Source organism: Aphis gossypii, chromosome 3, assembly GCF_020184175.1.
Source record: "Aphis gossypii isolate Hap1 chromosome 3, ASM2018417v2, whole genome shotgun sequence".
Lineage (NCBI taxonomy): Eukaryota > Metazoa > Arthropoda > Insecta > Hemiptera > Aphididae > Aphis > Aphis gossypii.
Genome location: NC_065532.1, coordinates 28,758,892 through 28,772,649, shown reverse-complemented (window position 1 = coordinate 28,772,649; position 13,758 = coordinate 28,758,892). Strand labels below are relative to the sequence as shown.

The following is a 13,758-nucleotide window of genomic DNA, read 5'->3' as shown; positions in this document are numbered from 1 at the left end:
CCCTAACTGGAAAACGTGTCCCACCGACGACCGATAATACAATATAAATTTATTTACTCAAATAAAATCATTATAAACGTCAAACCGATAAATGTGGTCCGAAAAAACACGTGTAGCTACTACAACAACGCAACATTGTCTGTATTTGTTTAAGCATTGTTAAATGTCAGGCGTGTTTCATTTTTAAACGTATTTAATACGCGTTGTTATCACCATATTATATTGTGTGATGTTATTACATACGTGGTGTGCAACTGTGTGGAGTAGGGACGCATGTTTTTATACGTCACATACAGACACATGTATACAGATAACCACCGATAACGGGTCTACTCTTCTTTTATTATACATTTTATTCTCGTTAGTAATTGGTCTAAAAAAATATGCGTTAGTACTTAAAATAATGAGTACGTTTTTCCATAATATAATATGCTCTATATAATAAATAATAATTCTCGGTGATTTGGAGAATTCTCAGTTAAAGACTATCTGATTAATAACCTTTACTTCAATCATTAATTAAATAACTTTACCATACATACCTGTTAAAAGAAATGATTAGTTAAAAAAAACTATAATTGTGAATAAAATATTTTTGTAAATCCATATGGCCTTTAAAGCCTAAGCGATTGCTTAAAAAAAGAATTTGTTAATGTATAATTTTAAGCTATATTAAGTTTGAGTGTCCTCATTTAAGCTAAAATTGATAAAGCAGCGATGATATTGGTATTTGCATTAATAATTGATAATAGGGAAAAAAGATAGCAATTTGCAAGTCATTTGCACTATCCAGACTAACCTACGGTTCTAGGACCGTAAATGCTTGTGAATATTACCATAATTACTTCTAAACTAGTTTTTACAACAATATATGACACTATATACGTATAACTTATAAATTGGCTTAAATATTTTATAGAGATATACAAACAAAGGTGCAGAAATCGAAGACATAGAAATATTCAGCGTGTATATTTGTAATATCCAAAAGTATAATTAAAACCTTATTATGAAATACTAGACTTATATTATATTGTCTAATCACGTAAAAAGTGATTAAGTATACATTTTTATAGTTTTATTTTTAAATTTTATATCATAAATAACTTCACAATTATTTTATTTTTTCACTTGACTAATATTTAGACGACTACATCACAATATAGTTGCTAATGCGCAAAGAATGACCAAGTGAAAAATAATATAATTATATTATATGAATTAAAAAATTTTAAAAATATAAACAAACATTTCCATTTTATCACTTTTTACATGATGACGATAACTATACAACAAACGTTTTGTCGTTTTTTAAAATTTATATATTTAAAAAAATAGAAATTGACTTTTTTATGATACGATTTTATTTAAATTGTTATGTGGTGGCCATGGCCTCGTAAAGACACGTTGTTTTTTATTTATTCCCATTCTAAAAAATTTGTTGAATATTGTTTTAAAATTGTAAATAGGTACACTTTAGAATATTTACTTATTAAAATATATTTTATATAACTACATAATAGCGTTCATGCTTTAATTCCGTTATTCTAAATTTTAGTGGAAGGGGCAGTCATAGAGAATATAAGGTCAATACGGGTTCAAGGAAATTCTGAATGACATTGCTATAATAACTCGACGGTAAGCCCCTACGTTCAATATTCATTGAAACATTATTGTGAGGGTTTATTATAATACATGGTGAGAATTTATGGAGAATATTATTGTTAGACTGTGGTGTGTACTGCGGATATCCTCTTGCAGTTAACAGGGTAACATATCCAAAAAAATTGACCCCTATGTAAACCATTTTTTTTTTAGTATACTGAATGTTTGTAAGCCAACTATTGAAGAATAAATGTTTATTAAAATGTTCCTATACTCTATAGGATAATTATTGTAAGCAAATTTAGAGAATTTAGTATTTTAGTTATATGCAATTTGATTAATGACGACGGCTAGAATTCTTGACATAAGCAATGTCGAAATTTATACAAATATTATAATTAAAAATAGTATAATATATTATACTTGTATATTATGTTATTGTAAGTAACCTATACCTATATACACTATATAGTACGTATATAAGCATAATTCTTTATGGAGTGAAAATATAAAGCAGTTTAATACTGATTTTTGTGGACATTGTAACCTTAGTAGCATGATTTAAGTCCTGTAGCATATTAAAAGTATAGTCACTCTCATAAATCTAAGAATTAATGGCTGCTCGTTCAAATTTTAATTTAACTTATCTACAGAATCATTGAACTATCATCATGGTAGGTAGGCATACTATATGCTTTTAAGATTTTACTTGTTTGATGTTTCAATTATCAAACGGATGAAATAATTATGTGGCAAATTTTAGTTAGTGAATATTGTTAACTTATAAAATATGTATCTTTAAATACGTATCTAATCTTACACTGTTGACTTGAGTTTATTTTATACTATTTGGAAAATTTGCCAAAATTTTCCAAATCATAAATATAATTATAAAAATAATAACTTTTTTAATGGTTTACATACTCATTTTTTGGACTATCCCATCCTTTCTTTTATCCAACTTTCAGGTTTAAATAGTTACCTGTTGAGTTTTACTGGTCAATTGACAGCAAAACATATAAAGATTAGAATACCACCGAATCTTTTATGATTTATGAAGTGGTTGAACAAAATCCTATTTATTTTTTCGATTTTTCTTATTAATATAAATATAATGCATATATTTTTAGGTATAGTTTTCTTTCGGAGACATGGCCACTTTATAAAGTATCTATGCCGCTGTACCGTTACACTGTCATATGGTGCAGGAAGTTCGTACTTTGAGTGTATAAAATAAAGAGTAAATATGTGTAGTTATTAATTAATACATATTATATTTAATATAGTGCAATATATGTATACAGCGATATCACGCAACACACCAGTTAAACGTCCATTTTTTAATTTCTCAAAAGTGTTTATTGACTGATGAGTGTCAAAATAAACTATATTATAATTTCCGTTTTAAGTGTTTAAGTATAGGATAGGGATAGGCTGTAGATAAACTGACTGATTCACATAATGTGGCGGTTGGTATTAGACCACATTTGCTGATAGTATAGTTTAATTTCCCAGATAATAACGGAACCCGCTATATAAGCCCTGCGTGAATTATGTATACAATAAAGTCAATGAGTCTATAAAGATAAAAAATTTATAAAATGAGAACTTATTGTTTAAAATACAAATTAATAGTAATACTCTATAAATTTAATATGACCGCAATATTTATACATATTATATATTATATAATATAAATTATTATACTGCTGAATCAATTTGTTTTAAATTTCGAACTAATATTTATATATAATAAGTTTCAATAGAGTACCTAGACTCACACATAAATATCGTTTTGGTTCACAATATTTTTTGTTAATTGATAGGGTTGTTATTGGTTACGGAGATATAAGATAGGTATTTTTAAATAATTTATGTATATTTATAAAAATAACCTATTTTAAAACTATTCGAACAATTTTAACAAATTCATTTTAAGTTACTACAGATCAATAAAGCAATAAAACTCTGCAAAATATATCACTAGAGTACTATATACGAATGAAAAAAATATAGGTAGTATATAATTTTATGAATATTATACATAAATATACATTATTACTTTCTATTTTTTGATTAAAAGAAAAATATTATCGCCACTTGAGGCAGATCAAGATTTACCACTATTTATTATGGTAAGCAATAAACAACAATTTACTTAATCGTTCCAGTTTTCCTTCAAAACTGGTCTAATATACTTACCAACTTTCAACAAAATGTTATTAACAATGCAAACATAATGATAAATTGATTACTGTAATATATATTTTTTTAAACGTTTATAATTAAGATATAAATTTAATAGAATTTATAAGTTTATAAGTGTATGCTTTATACGCTACATTCAAGTTGAACATAATTTATAATTAAATTAAAAAATTGCAAAGTACCTCGGTATTTTGATGTGTTTGTTTATCCAAAATAAAGTAGGTATACAATAATACAGAATGCTTTACAATCTATAGAAACATCCCTGTAAATACACCACTATTGAAAATTAATTTACTAGATATTCAATAGAAATATTTAATATACATTATGTCTATTATATTACAAATGGAAATAATAGGATACTTAAAACTATAAATTTATATTCATTGTAAAGTACTTAGTTTTATCAAATATATTTATCAGAATATTGTTATCTTAATGAGGTTAAGTTTTTAAACAGCCACGTTGCAACTTAAGCAATGTTGTCAACAAATATAAAAGGTCATGGTGAAAATATATTTTTGTTTGATTCAAATTTTAAGTAAATAAACGATGATTATGTGCCTGATAATAATCGACATTAAATTTAAAAAAAAATAAAGATACTGAACTATTGAAGTTTTTCAGATTGTAAACAAAGCAAATACTAAAACGTTGAATTACTGAAGTAGTTTAAACAGTTCCATCATCTCATTTAAGCCAAATTAGCTTTTAAGAGTTTTATAAGCTATAGTGAAACAACGTTTCTACAATATTTCGGTTTGATAATCGTTCATAAAATACCTACAAAATATATAGGTAGTAGGTAGGTACCAATATTCTTTTTTTTTTTAATTTAAAAAAAAGAAGATAATTTTAAAAGTAGGTACTAATTCTAAATAAAATGTACTAACTAGTACTAGTAAAAATAGTACTATATCTAACTAATTCAAATTTAAAAACGTCTAAATTTTAACTGAACACATTATTTTATATATATTTTGTAATTAGTAAAGTTTTTAAAAATTTTAACTACATACACATAAAAAGGATTATGGTTATATAAGATATTTAGGATACTAGTAATGAAATAACGAGTTCGGTAAATAATATAAATATTAGCCTCTTATTTATAAAGACATACTTCGAACAACTGTACACGTTAGAAGAAGATTTCACATACTTAAAAAATAAAATATGTCACGACTTTTGTAAAGTGTAAATGAAAAAAATCTTAACAAAACTTGCATTATAAATGTATTTTAAGGGTAGAGCTATACCTCCTGATTATGTTGTCATTAAATATAAAAACTCAAAAATAAATCGAACACTCATAATGAACTGACATAAATTTATAACAGATAGCTATTATAAAATTGTCCTCATTGAACATTTAAACGAATACTCACAGATATTAAAATATACGCATCCACATTTCAAAATGATATAATTACGGAAAACGGTGTTTTCAGACTGCAACGTTTTAAGCTATGAACTAATGGATTAATTCCACACACCTAATCGTGACACACATCATGACATGTAATTATTATATTATGAACATTTATTTTATTATTTATATCATTATAAGCTAGCGCTAAAGAATATATTGTTAGAAATCTCAAGTGGGTGTGTCCAAACTACACAGGGTTTCAAATATGTTAATTATACATAATATACATAGTAGTGTGACACTTGTTCTTTGATGTTCCGAGTGTCGAGTTTTGTGTTATTTAACGAAAACGCAACGTTGTGGCTAGAAGGATAGGGCACTGGGGCACGAACGGGTGTGAATAATATAAAGACAAGTATGTCTGACTTGAAGTAATAATAATATTATGTACATAATAACGATAATAATAAGTAATAGTAAATTATATTATAGTATTATAGTGTAGTTTGCCGTTTTGGTGACCGATGGGGTCAACGACATGTAACTTCATAGTAGTATACATATTATTCATAATAATAAATGGTTGTCGATTATAGGGTACAGCGATTGGTAGTCACGTTACAATAATGCAACACCGTCTCGCAAATGCGCGTAATTACGTGTCGTAAAGATATTTCTTATTATATTCATGCTGGACGCTCTTAACTAAATTGTCATATATGCTCAGTATCGCTTGTTACTGTAGTAAAAAACAAATATAAAATTAATAGTATTACGATTGTCATCGTCCGCACGACCGTCCACTGTCATATTTTGACGCAAAACAAAACTCGTCTTAAAACGCTGCCCTGAAGTGGCGAGTTGCACGATCGAAACAGCCAAAGGATCACCATTCACCCGCCGCCGTCTCAACTCGTCGTAGATTTTTAGAGTACACTTGCAATAAATATTTATTTTACTATAGTTATTGTCATCGTGGAAGTCATTAATTATTATTACCTACGGAAAACAACGAAGCGGACGTTTGGTTTTATCGAGATTCGAAGGCAACAACACACTAATCCGCAGTTACGCCACCATAGTGCAATAATCTGAGGAAACAATTTTTTTTCTTGTGCGCTCTATAGAAAAACAATAATAACAGCGACTCACGACTCCGTACTACGACATCTGAGTTTTTAGGTATTAAACACGCATCGCATCGCAGCGCAGTGTTTGTAGATATACGCGGCGGCGGCGACTATAATACGACCTTGGCACCGTTGTTAAAATATGCCACCACCGCGACGACGACGACGACGACGACGCCGAGTCGTACACACAAAACACGACACGCGGTCGGCGGCGAAATCACATCCTTGACGATCGGTTTATTGCGCGTCGATAATATCGTAACTTGTAGCATAATAATCATTATATGTACAAGTGAACACGGAATCAGCATCTATAAGGCAATACATTGTAGCTGCTGATGCTGATGCTGCTGCTGCCGTCGAGGCGGTGTCCGTGTGCCCCGTGCCGAGATACGACCGAATGAATCAGCTGTGTAGCCACACAATAATAATAATAATAATATCCACTGGGCCTGCTTTATAGCGAGAACCCGGTGGGATAACGAGTTTTTATACGTTTCTATGGACGGCGTAAGTCCGACGACCCGGCCGACGCGGTCGTTCAACGTGTTTTTTTCTCGTTTTCTCGTTTTATTTTGTTCTCCCCAATATCGATCTAGGGCAATACAAGCGTTTGGACCAGTTGAAAAAAAAATCACATTGAAAATTATAATTTGTTTGAAATTATCTGTACAGAAAAGTTTATCGTTTTATTTATTTTTTTAAATTATTCATCGTAACGTTTAATATTTGGTTTAAAATTTTTTTTCTCATATATAGGTAATACGTGTTATCAAATAGTATTGCTACGCAGTTTTCAAGTGCAATACATCATACACACTGGATTATTTTATAACAGTTGACACATACACACACACAAAATTAATCATGCGCATAACATCTCTCTTACTTCTATTTCACAAAAGTATATTATACTAATAAGCAATATAGTTGCATTTTTATCATGTGTCGTTATAAAATAATTTTACAAGGGTCCTACATTTTCAGTGGAACCCATTACATTTTTAAAGAATAAAATAAATAAATATAAATACCTAAACTTATATAATATATATTATTATCAAAATAAAGCGACGATAAATCACACGATAATACTTAATATTTATAAGTTATAGTAGTTACTCCAACATTTTATCAAGGTCTTACTTGAATATTAAAAACTTAACAATATACGCATTACGTATCAGTACTTACATTACACATATACTATATGTTATACACAATACACATATAGGTAAATACAAAAAATTATAAATAAAAAGCGTAAGAAATTGTCTCTATTCTATTACAATTATAGGTACAAAGAACAGTTGAAAATAATATAGGTTACTAATGTGCATAGTGCATTATTATACCATTTATACTTTTACAAGCTGCCGCGTAGGTGACTAACTGACGTTTAAGACTCGTTTCGTTGGAATTTCGGTTATAACCTGCAAAGTTGAAATCGATAACCGGAACTCGTCGTAGTAATATACTTGTGGACGATGACCAAAGACGGTTCGATCGAAAATTGTTGTGAATGGACGTCAACGACAATTGTTGACGACAAACGGGAAATCAGTTACTCTCGTATTCGATTACCTCAAATAAGTCTATTATTTATATATTATATATTGCTATTGTTGAGCTTACCGTGGTTATTAGTGTACCTACGATAGATCATGAGTTTAAATAAAACCTCACTATGGGATTCGCAGATGGACGTGTTTGGTGATATATCTCTAAAATATTTATTGGTGAAATCCTACGAGGTAACAAATCTGTACGGTTTGACTGCGGACCAAGGCGACGCAATAGTTGTTTACAGAACTCGCAAAATGGCAACGTAGGGGTAACCACGATGATATTATCTGACGGTCAGTTCATTATAATATGGTTGTCACGTCCATATCCTGCACAGATCGCAACACTTTTCACGTTTATTTATGTATTTTTTCGTGAAAGCGAGTGTTATATGTTGTGATACGACGAAATCTGGTCACATAATATAACCCGATCTTTTATTAACTATTTTCGAACTGACGTTTGTAAATTTATATTATCTATATAAGTTTAGTGCGACGACAAAACGAGTCTTAAGATGGAACTATAATACACTGCTTTTTCTGTCGAATTACTTGGATTCATAATTTATTGTAACTATATTTATTTATTTATTTTATTTATTTATTTATTTATTTTAAACGCCATACAGCTTTTTCAAATATTACATATTAATGAATACACAATATAATATATTTTACACATATATATATATCTAAACATAACACATTTGATATCAATAAACTAGAATTATATAGTAGTACATAGTAGGCTCCTGAAAATTAAATATAACTGAACAAACCTAAATTAGAAAAAATGATTAACTAGTATGATTGTTAACTAGAGACATAGCTCTCCTTAGAGGATCATCATCCAAATAATTTCTGGATACTGCAGCAAGGTAGTAGGGGTCACGAGAACGGGTTGTACCTGGAATGCGAAAACCTATTCTAGATAACAAGTCTGGGGAGTCAATTACACCAGAGACTAAGCCATTCAAAAGTTTAATGTCACTCATATTTCTTCTTTCACTTAGGGTGGATAAATTGAGTGCCATTAAGACGGGTTTATAGTCGTGGGGTTCATATACACGACAGATGTAATATTCTGCAGTGTTTTCATCCTTGTTGGAAAACGCCGGTGGACTAATCACTTTTGAGTTTCAGATGATAAACAATATCCCAAGAATTATGCGTCGGGTGGCGATAGTCAAAGCAGGATATATCAAGTTAACTATACATTTATTACATAGTTTCTTCGTACAAAAATAGACAGTTCCATACCTACGCCCACTACAACATCATAATTTAAAAAACGAATTTATTTTATTTGCATATTATTTATGGGTATAGGTTTGGTTCTAAACTCTAGTAAAACAATCAAGTATAATAGGTGTGTTTCCTATAGGTAGGCTATAGTATTTTGTTGAAAATTTAATTGTATAACTATTAAAAGTTAGAATGGAAAAATTCAAGAAATACTTTTTCTGAACTATATTAATTATCTGTAACTGAATTGATTTAGAAATAATGTATTTTGACGGAAAAGTATCAATTTGATCAAACATGTATGCGGTTGAAAATTAATCTGTTTGCAAATATTATTTTGAAATCGTATGTATTTAAAACATATTTATAGGAAGAGTATTAGTTTAGAAACGTATTTGGTTTGAAAATGATTTGTTTGAAACCATATACTGCAACCCAATAATATAGGTACATTTCTAAAGAATGATTTTCCATGAAAATAAGTTTCTGAGAAATGCGAATCAGATGAAGTATTGTTCAGTTTATTCCAGTTCCAACAACATATGTTTCAAACGGATTTTGATTCGAAAGTTATATGTATATTTCAATAAAAATACAATTCCAACAATATATATGTGATGTTTCCAATGAGATATTCTGTAACAAAAATATGGTTCTTGTCTCCTGATGAATAATTTTCCAACTTTTTATGCACACTCGGGTTTTAGTGTAACACTATAAGTTATAGTCTATAACATAATAATCATGTATTACTATGTACTATCATCATAGCCGGCTAGTAGCATAATATATTTTATGCGTTCTAAAATCTAGAGTAATATGTAAGTTGTATCTACGCAAGTGTATTCGATTTGGTTTGCGGGCTTACAGCACAGCCGATTCGAAAACGAATGTTGTCAATATTCAGACAAACAACAAGTTTGGATATGATTGTTGCGCAAGTGTGTTCCGTCACATTGGCATACGATTTGAATACCCAAAAACATATTGCTTTAAATAAATGATTAAAAAAATATTTAAAATATTCGTGTTTATTTAATCATGTAGACATAAAGTATTTACTATACTACTATAGGTATTTATACATATCACCTATATTATATATTTGTATATAATAAATTAGTACTACTATTTATTATTTATTATTTATTATTTTAAACTAATTTAATTACAAAATATGAAATAATATAGTTCAGCATCATATATTAATGTCTCATTAAAAAATTCCAAAACACTAAAACAGTACCTACCTATTATGTATAATATATAATACATTGAAAATTATTTCAAAAAAGACGTGAAAATTAACCGCGACCTAATAAGTGACGACGATAAAGCAAAAACATCATTTTTGTTCCGGTGCCGTGACAAGATATACATTTTACATTTTAACGATAATTTAAGTGTTAAAACGAAATTATGTTTTGATTGGCTGTGTTAATTATGAATTGCAATCTGTGTACATTAAACATCTATCAAATTAGTTACAGTTAATGGCTTTAAAATCGAAGTTATGATTTAAGATCATAAAATAATACAGAATTATATATAAGAATGTAATCAAGAAAAACAAGTTTAGTTTTCATATCCAAATAACGAGTTTCCACAATGCACGCTAAGCAGCTATAACAGCGAGAATAAAATGAATCGGGCCATGGCCAATGAGCTGAAAATTAAAAATCTTACGCCCCGAGTACAAACTCTATATTCTTGAAAATGTGTTTTATTTTAAACTAACTAATTTAAGTATTTTTTATAGGTGTCCAATATAGCAGTGTTAGTCTCAGGTAGGTAACATAGATCAATTCTAATAGATTCATATTTTTTTATATTCTTATGGGTTTTTTTGAATACCAATTGTTTCTTTTTTCTCTTTTTATTTTTATTTACCTCGTCTCAAGTCCAACACTCGTGGTGGCACTCTATCGGTCGCACAGGGCAACACCATACCCGTTGCCCCGGTGACGGTATACGATGCCGTTGGCAGGGTAACGGCCCACGTTCTCGGACGCGCTCGATGATGACGTCGCCGGCCAATAATGCGGCCACGAGTTCTATTAGAAAAGGACATACACCAAACTAAACCAAACAATCGAAGTAGGTATATGAAAAAAATGCTATCCAAATATTTCAAATTCTATTAAATTTTTTTAGCTATAATATTTACATATTTTGTTCAATTTTTATACATAATCAATGTTGTCAATATACCTATTACAAGAATATATTATGTATATTATAGTCGTATAAAGTAATTAAATGAAGTTAATAGAAACTAATTTCTATCAAAACGTGTTATTTATCAACATATCTATTATCAGTAATCATTAAATATTACAGATTACATTAAATACTAAAAATATAATTAATTTTTTTTCACCATTAATTGTGCCAGCAGAACCTAATCGAACAAAATATATTAGACAATTATAATTTAGTTCAATAGTTGTGTCTGTCTGTGACTCACAAAGAATACATCGAAAAAGTAGAGCGGGAACGGCCTATGGAATAATGGAACGAATAGACATGGGTTTGGCTTTTTTATTTATATAAAAAGAAGTCTCTATAGGTTATTGTATTCTTTAATGTAGTCCAATTTCCTATATTATGTGGAGAAAATGTTAGCAGAACGTCGTTCTAGTTGAGAGAGCTCGATGTGGGTCATCGGGCAGAATAGAATACATTTGATTAAAAACACTTACGATCTTTGGCTGATCGTTGAATTGTGTGTATCGCCTACAATTCTATAGTTACACGTGCAAGTCAACGTGGACTGTGTGTTTGCGATTAGAGTAGGTAGTAGGTACACTTTTGTGTATGGTAAATGTATAATATTATGACGGAGTATAAGAGGCTCTGGGTGGGGACGACTACTCAACAACATAGCATATTAAAGCATATTATGGTTGTGTAAACTAAACAGATTTTTTTCTATTACTGTTACATTAAAAAAAAAAAAAACAAGAACGTAGAAATTACTATACATATTTTGTATTAAGTCTATAATAAAATGTACTAAAAATTCTATTAAATGTATCTTTTAACTACTATTATTATATAAATTTAATATTAGACACGTTAGATGCAATGCATAAAATCGAATAGAATTCACTTTAATATCACGGTTTTAGGATAATTTTTTATCGTTTGTATAGCTGTACGTAATTAAAAATAAACATCATCAACAAAACAAATACGATCACGAACACGTGTTCAACGCAGGGGTTGAATTCCATGTTTTATAATCCATATAAAACATTATTTTCTTAATTCGCTAGTTGTATTTATGAGTCAAGGATAAGGACCTATAGATAATAAAGTGAGATGATATTTGAAATACTGTGTAAACTGTAAACGATTCTTTCTTTATTTATCGAACAACCATGACCAGATATGGAGTTCTATATACATGTGGTTCTGGCTGAAAGGTCATCTCTCGCATTATAAATATCGCAATGGTATTACATTACATTTGACCGTAGTCTTACAAATGTGATTTAATAATATTAAGCTTTACGATATGATTTTATATCCGTAGAACGAACACATGCAAAAATAAATACTATATTTGGTTAGTAAAAACCAATTGTATGTGTTTATGCACAATTATGAATAATAGGTATGTAAATTATATACTCAATTGTTATATTTAAATAAATTATAGATTTACCTGACTATAGTTTATTACATATTATATTTAATATCAATATCACTTATTATTTTAGTTATTGACGAAAGACGATGCCTAGTATAATAATTTTTTGGTTTGGCCTATGCTAACTACTATAATTCAAAATTGAAGTAGCTATATTTAAGTATTCACTTTTCATTAAGGGTGAATAAAATGCGCGTAAGTAACTAAACCGAGTTTCAACTTAATTTAAATTTAAAATTCATTTTTCCAAAAGCCAAAAGGTAATTAATATAATACTACATACCTAATAGTAAATAGATATATTTAGGTGACGATTATGTATACATAGAAATAAGTAATCTGAGATTAAGGTTCATGCAAAATAAACAAACTGTATTTTCAAATTTATTACCTCGAGATTGCTGACGATCTGACCAATCTATTAATCTACCATGGTTACGTAAACATTACGTATGGATTTAGGCGGTGCAACAGAATGTGAAATAATAAAAAAACAATTATTACAACTCGCGTAGTTCACGTTAACAAATTACCGTAATTATGGCCAAATCACTCGCACTTGCCAAAATTGAAAAATTTACGAATTACAGATTTAACTTTTTGATTCGAAAAAGGGGTTTACTCGACCGCGACTCCGGCGGAGCATACGTTGGCAGTACCAACGCGGAATGACGACTACGGCAGTACGGCGGTCGTAGAGACTGTGCGTGCGTGGGTACCAGCTGACGGTCTGTATACCGTGTACCGACCGAAGTTGGCAACGGGATGGACTGTTTAACAAACTTTATGACGTCACGGCTTCACCCCCACTCATTTTCGTCCTCCGCATAACATAAACCCCCACCAGCACACCATTTCGGACACATGGACGCCATAACGTCACAATAAATTCCGATAATGAAATTCCTTAGTTAAAAAAAATATGTTTTGACAATCACTGTTTGTTAGTTATTAATTGTTTACCTCGTT

The 13,758-nt window shown here is 29.5% G+C and overlaps 1 protein-coding gene across 2 annotated transcripts in view; it reads right to left on the bottom strand.

Moving 5' to 3' along the window:
* The window catches only part of LOC114127681 (uncharacterized), a 45,612-nt gene extending 32,071 nt beyond the window's left edge, over window positions 1–13,541 (bottom strand). The window contains exon 1 of one of the 2 annotated variants that reach the window (XM_050204939.1): window positions 13,181–13,541. Coding sequence is in view for 1 of the 2 variants with exons in the window: in XM_050204938.1 (XP_050060895.1) it covers window positions 5,965–5,998 (34 nt within the window). In the remaining variant the exon portion in view is untranslated. Of the gene's footprint in view, window positions 1–5,964; window positions 6,113–13,180 lie in introns of those variants that run through there. The other variant, XM_050204938.1, reaches the window with a different exon arrangement.
* Window positions 13,542–13,758: the final 217 nt, after the last annotated feature.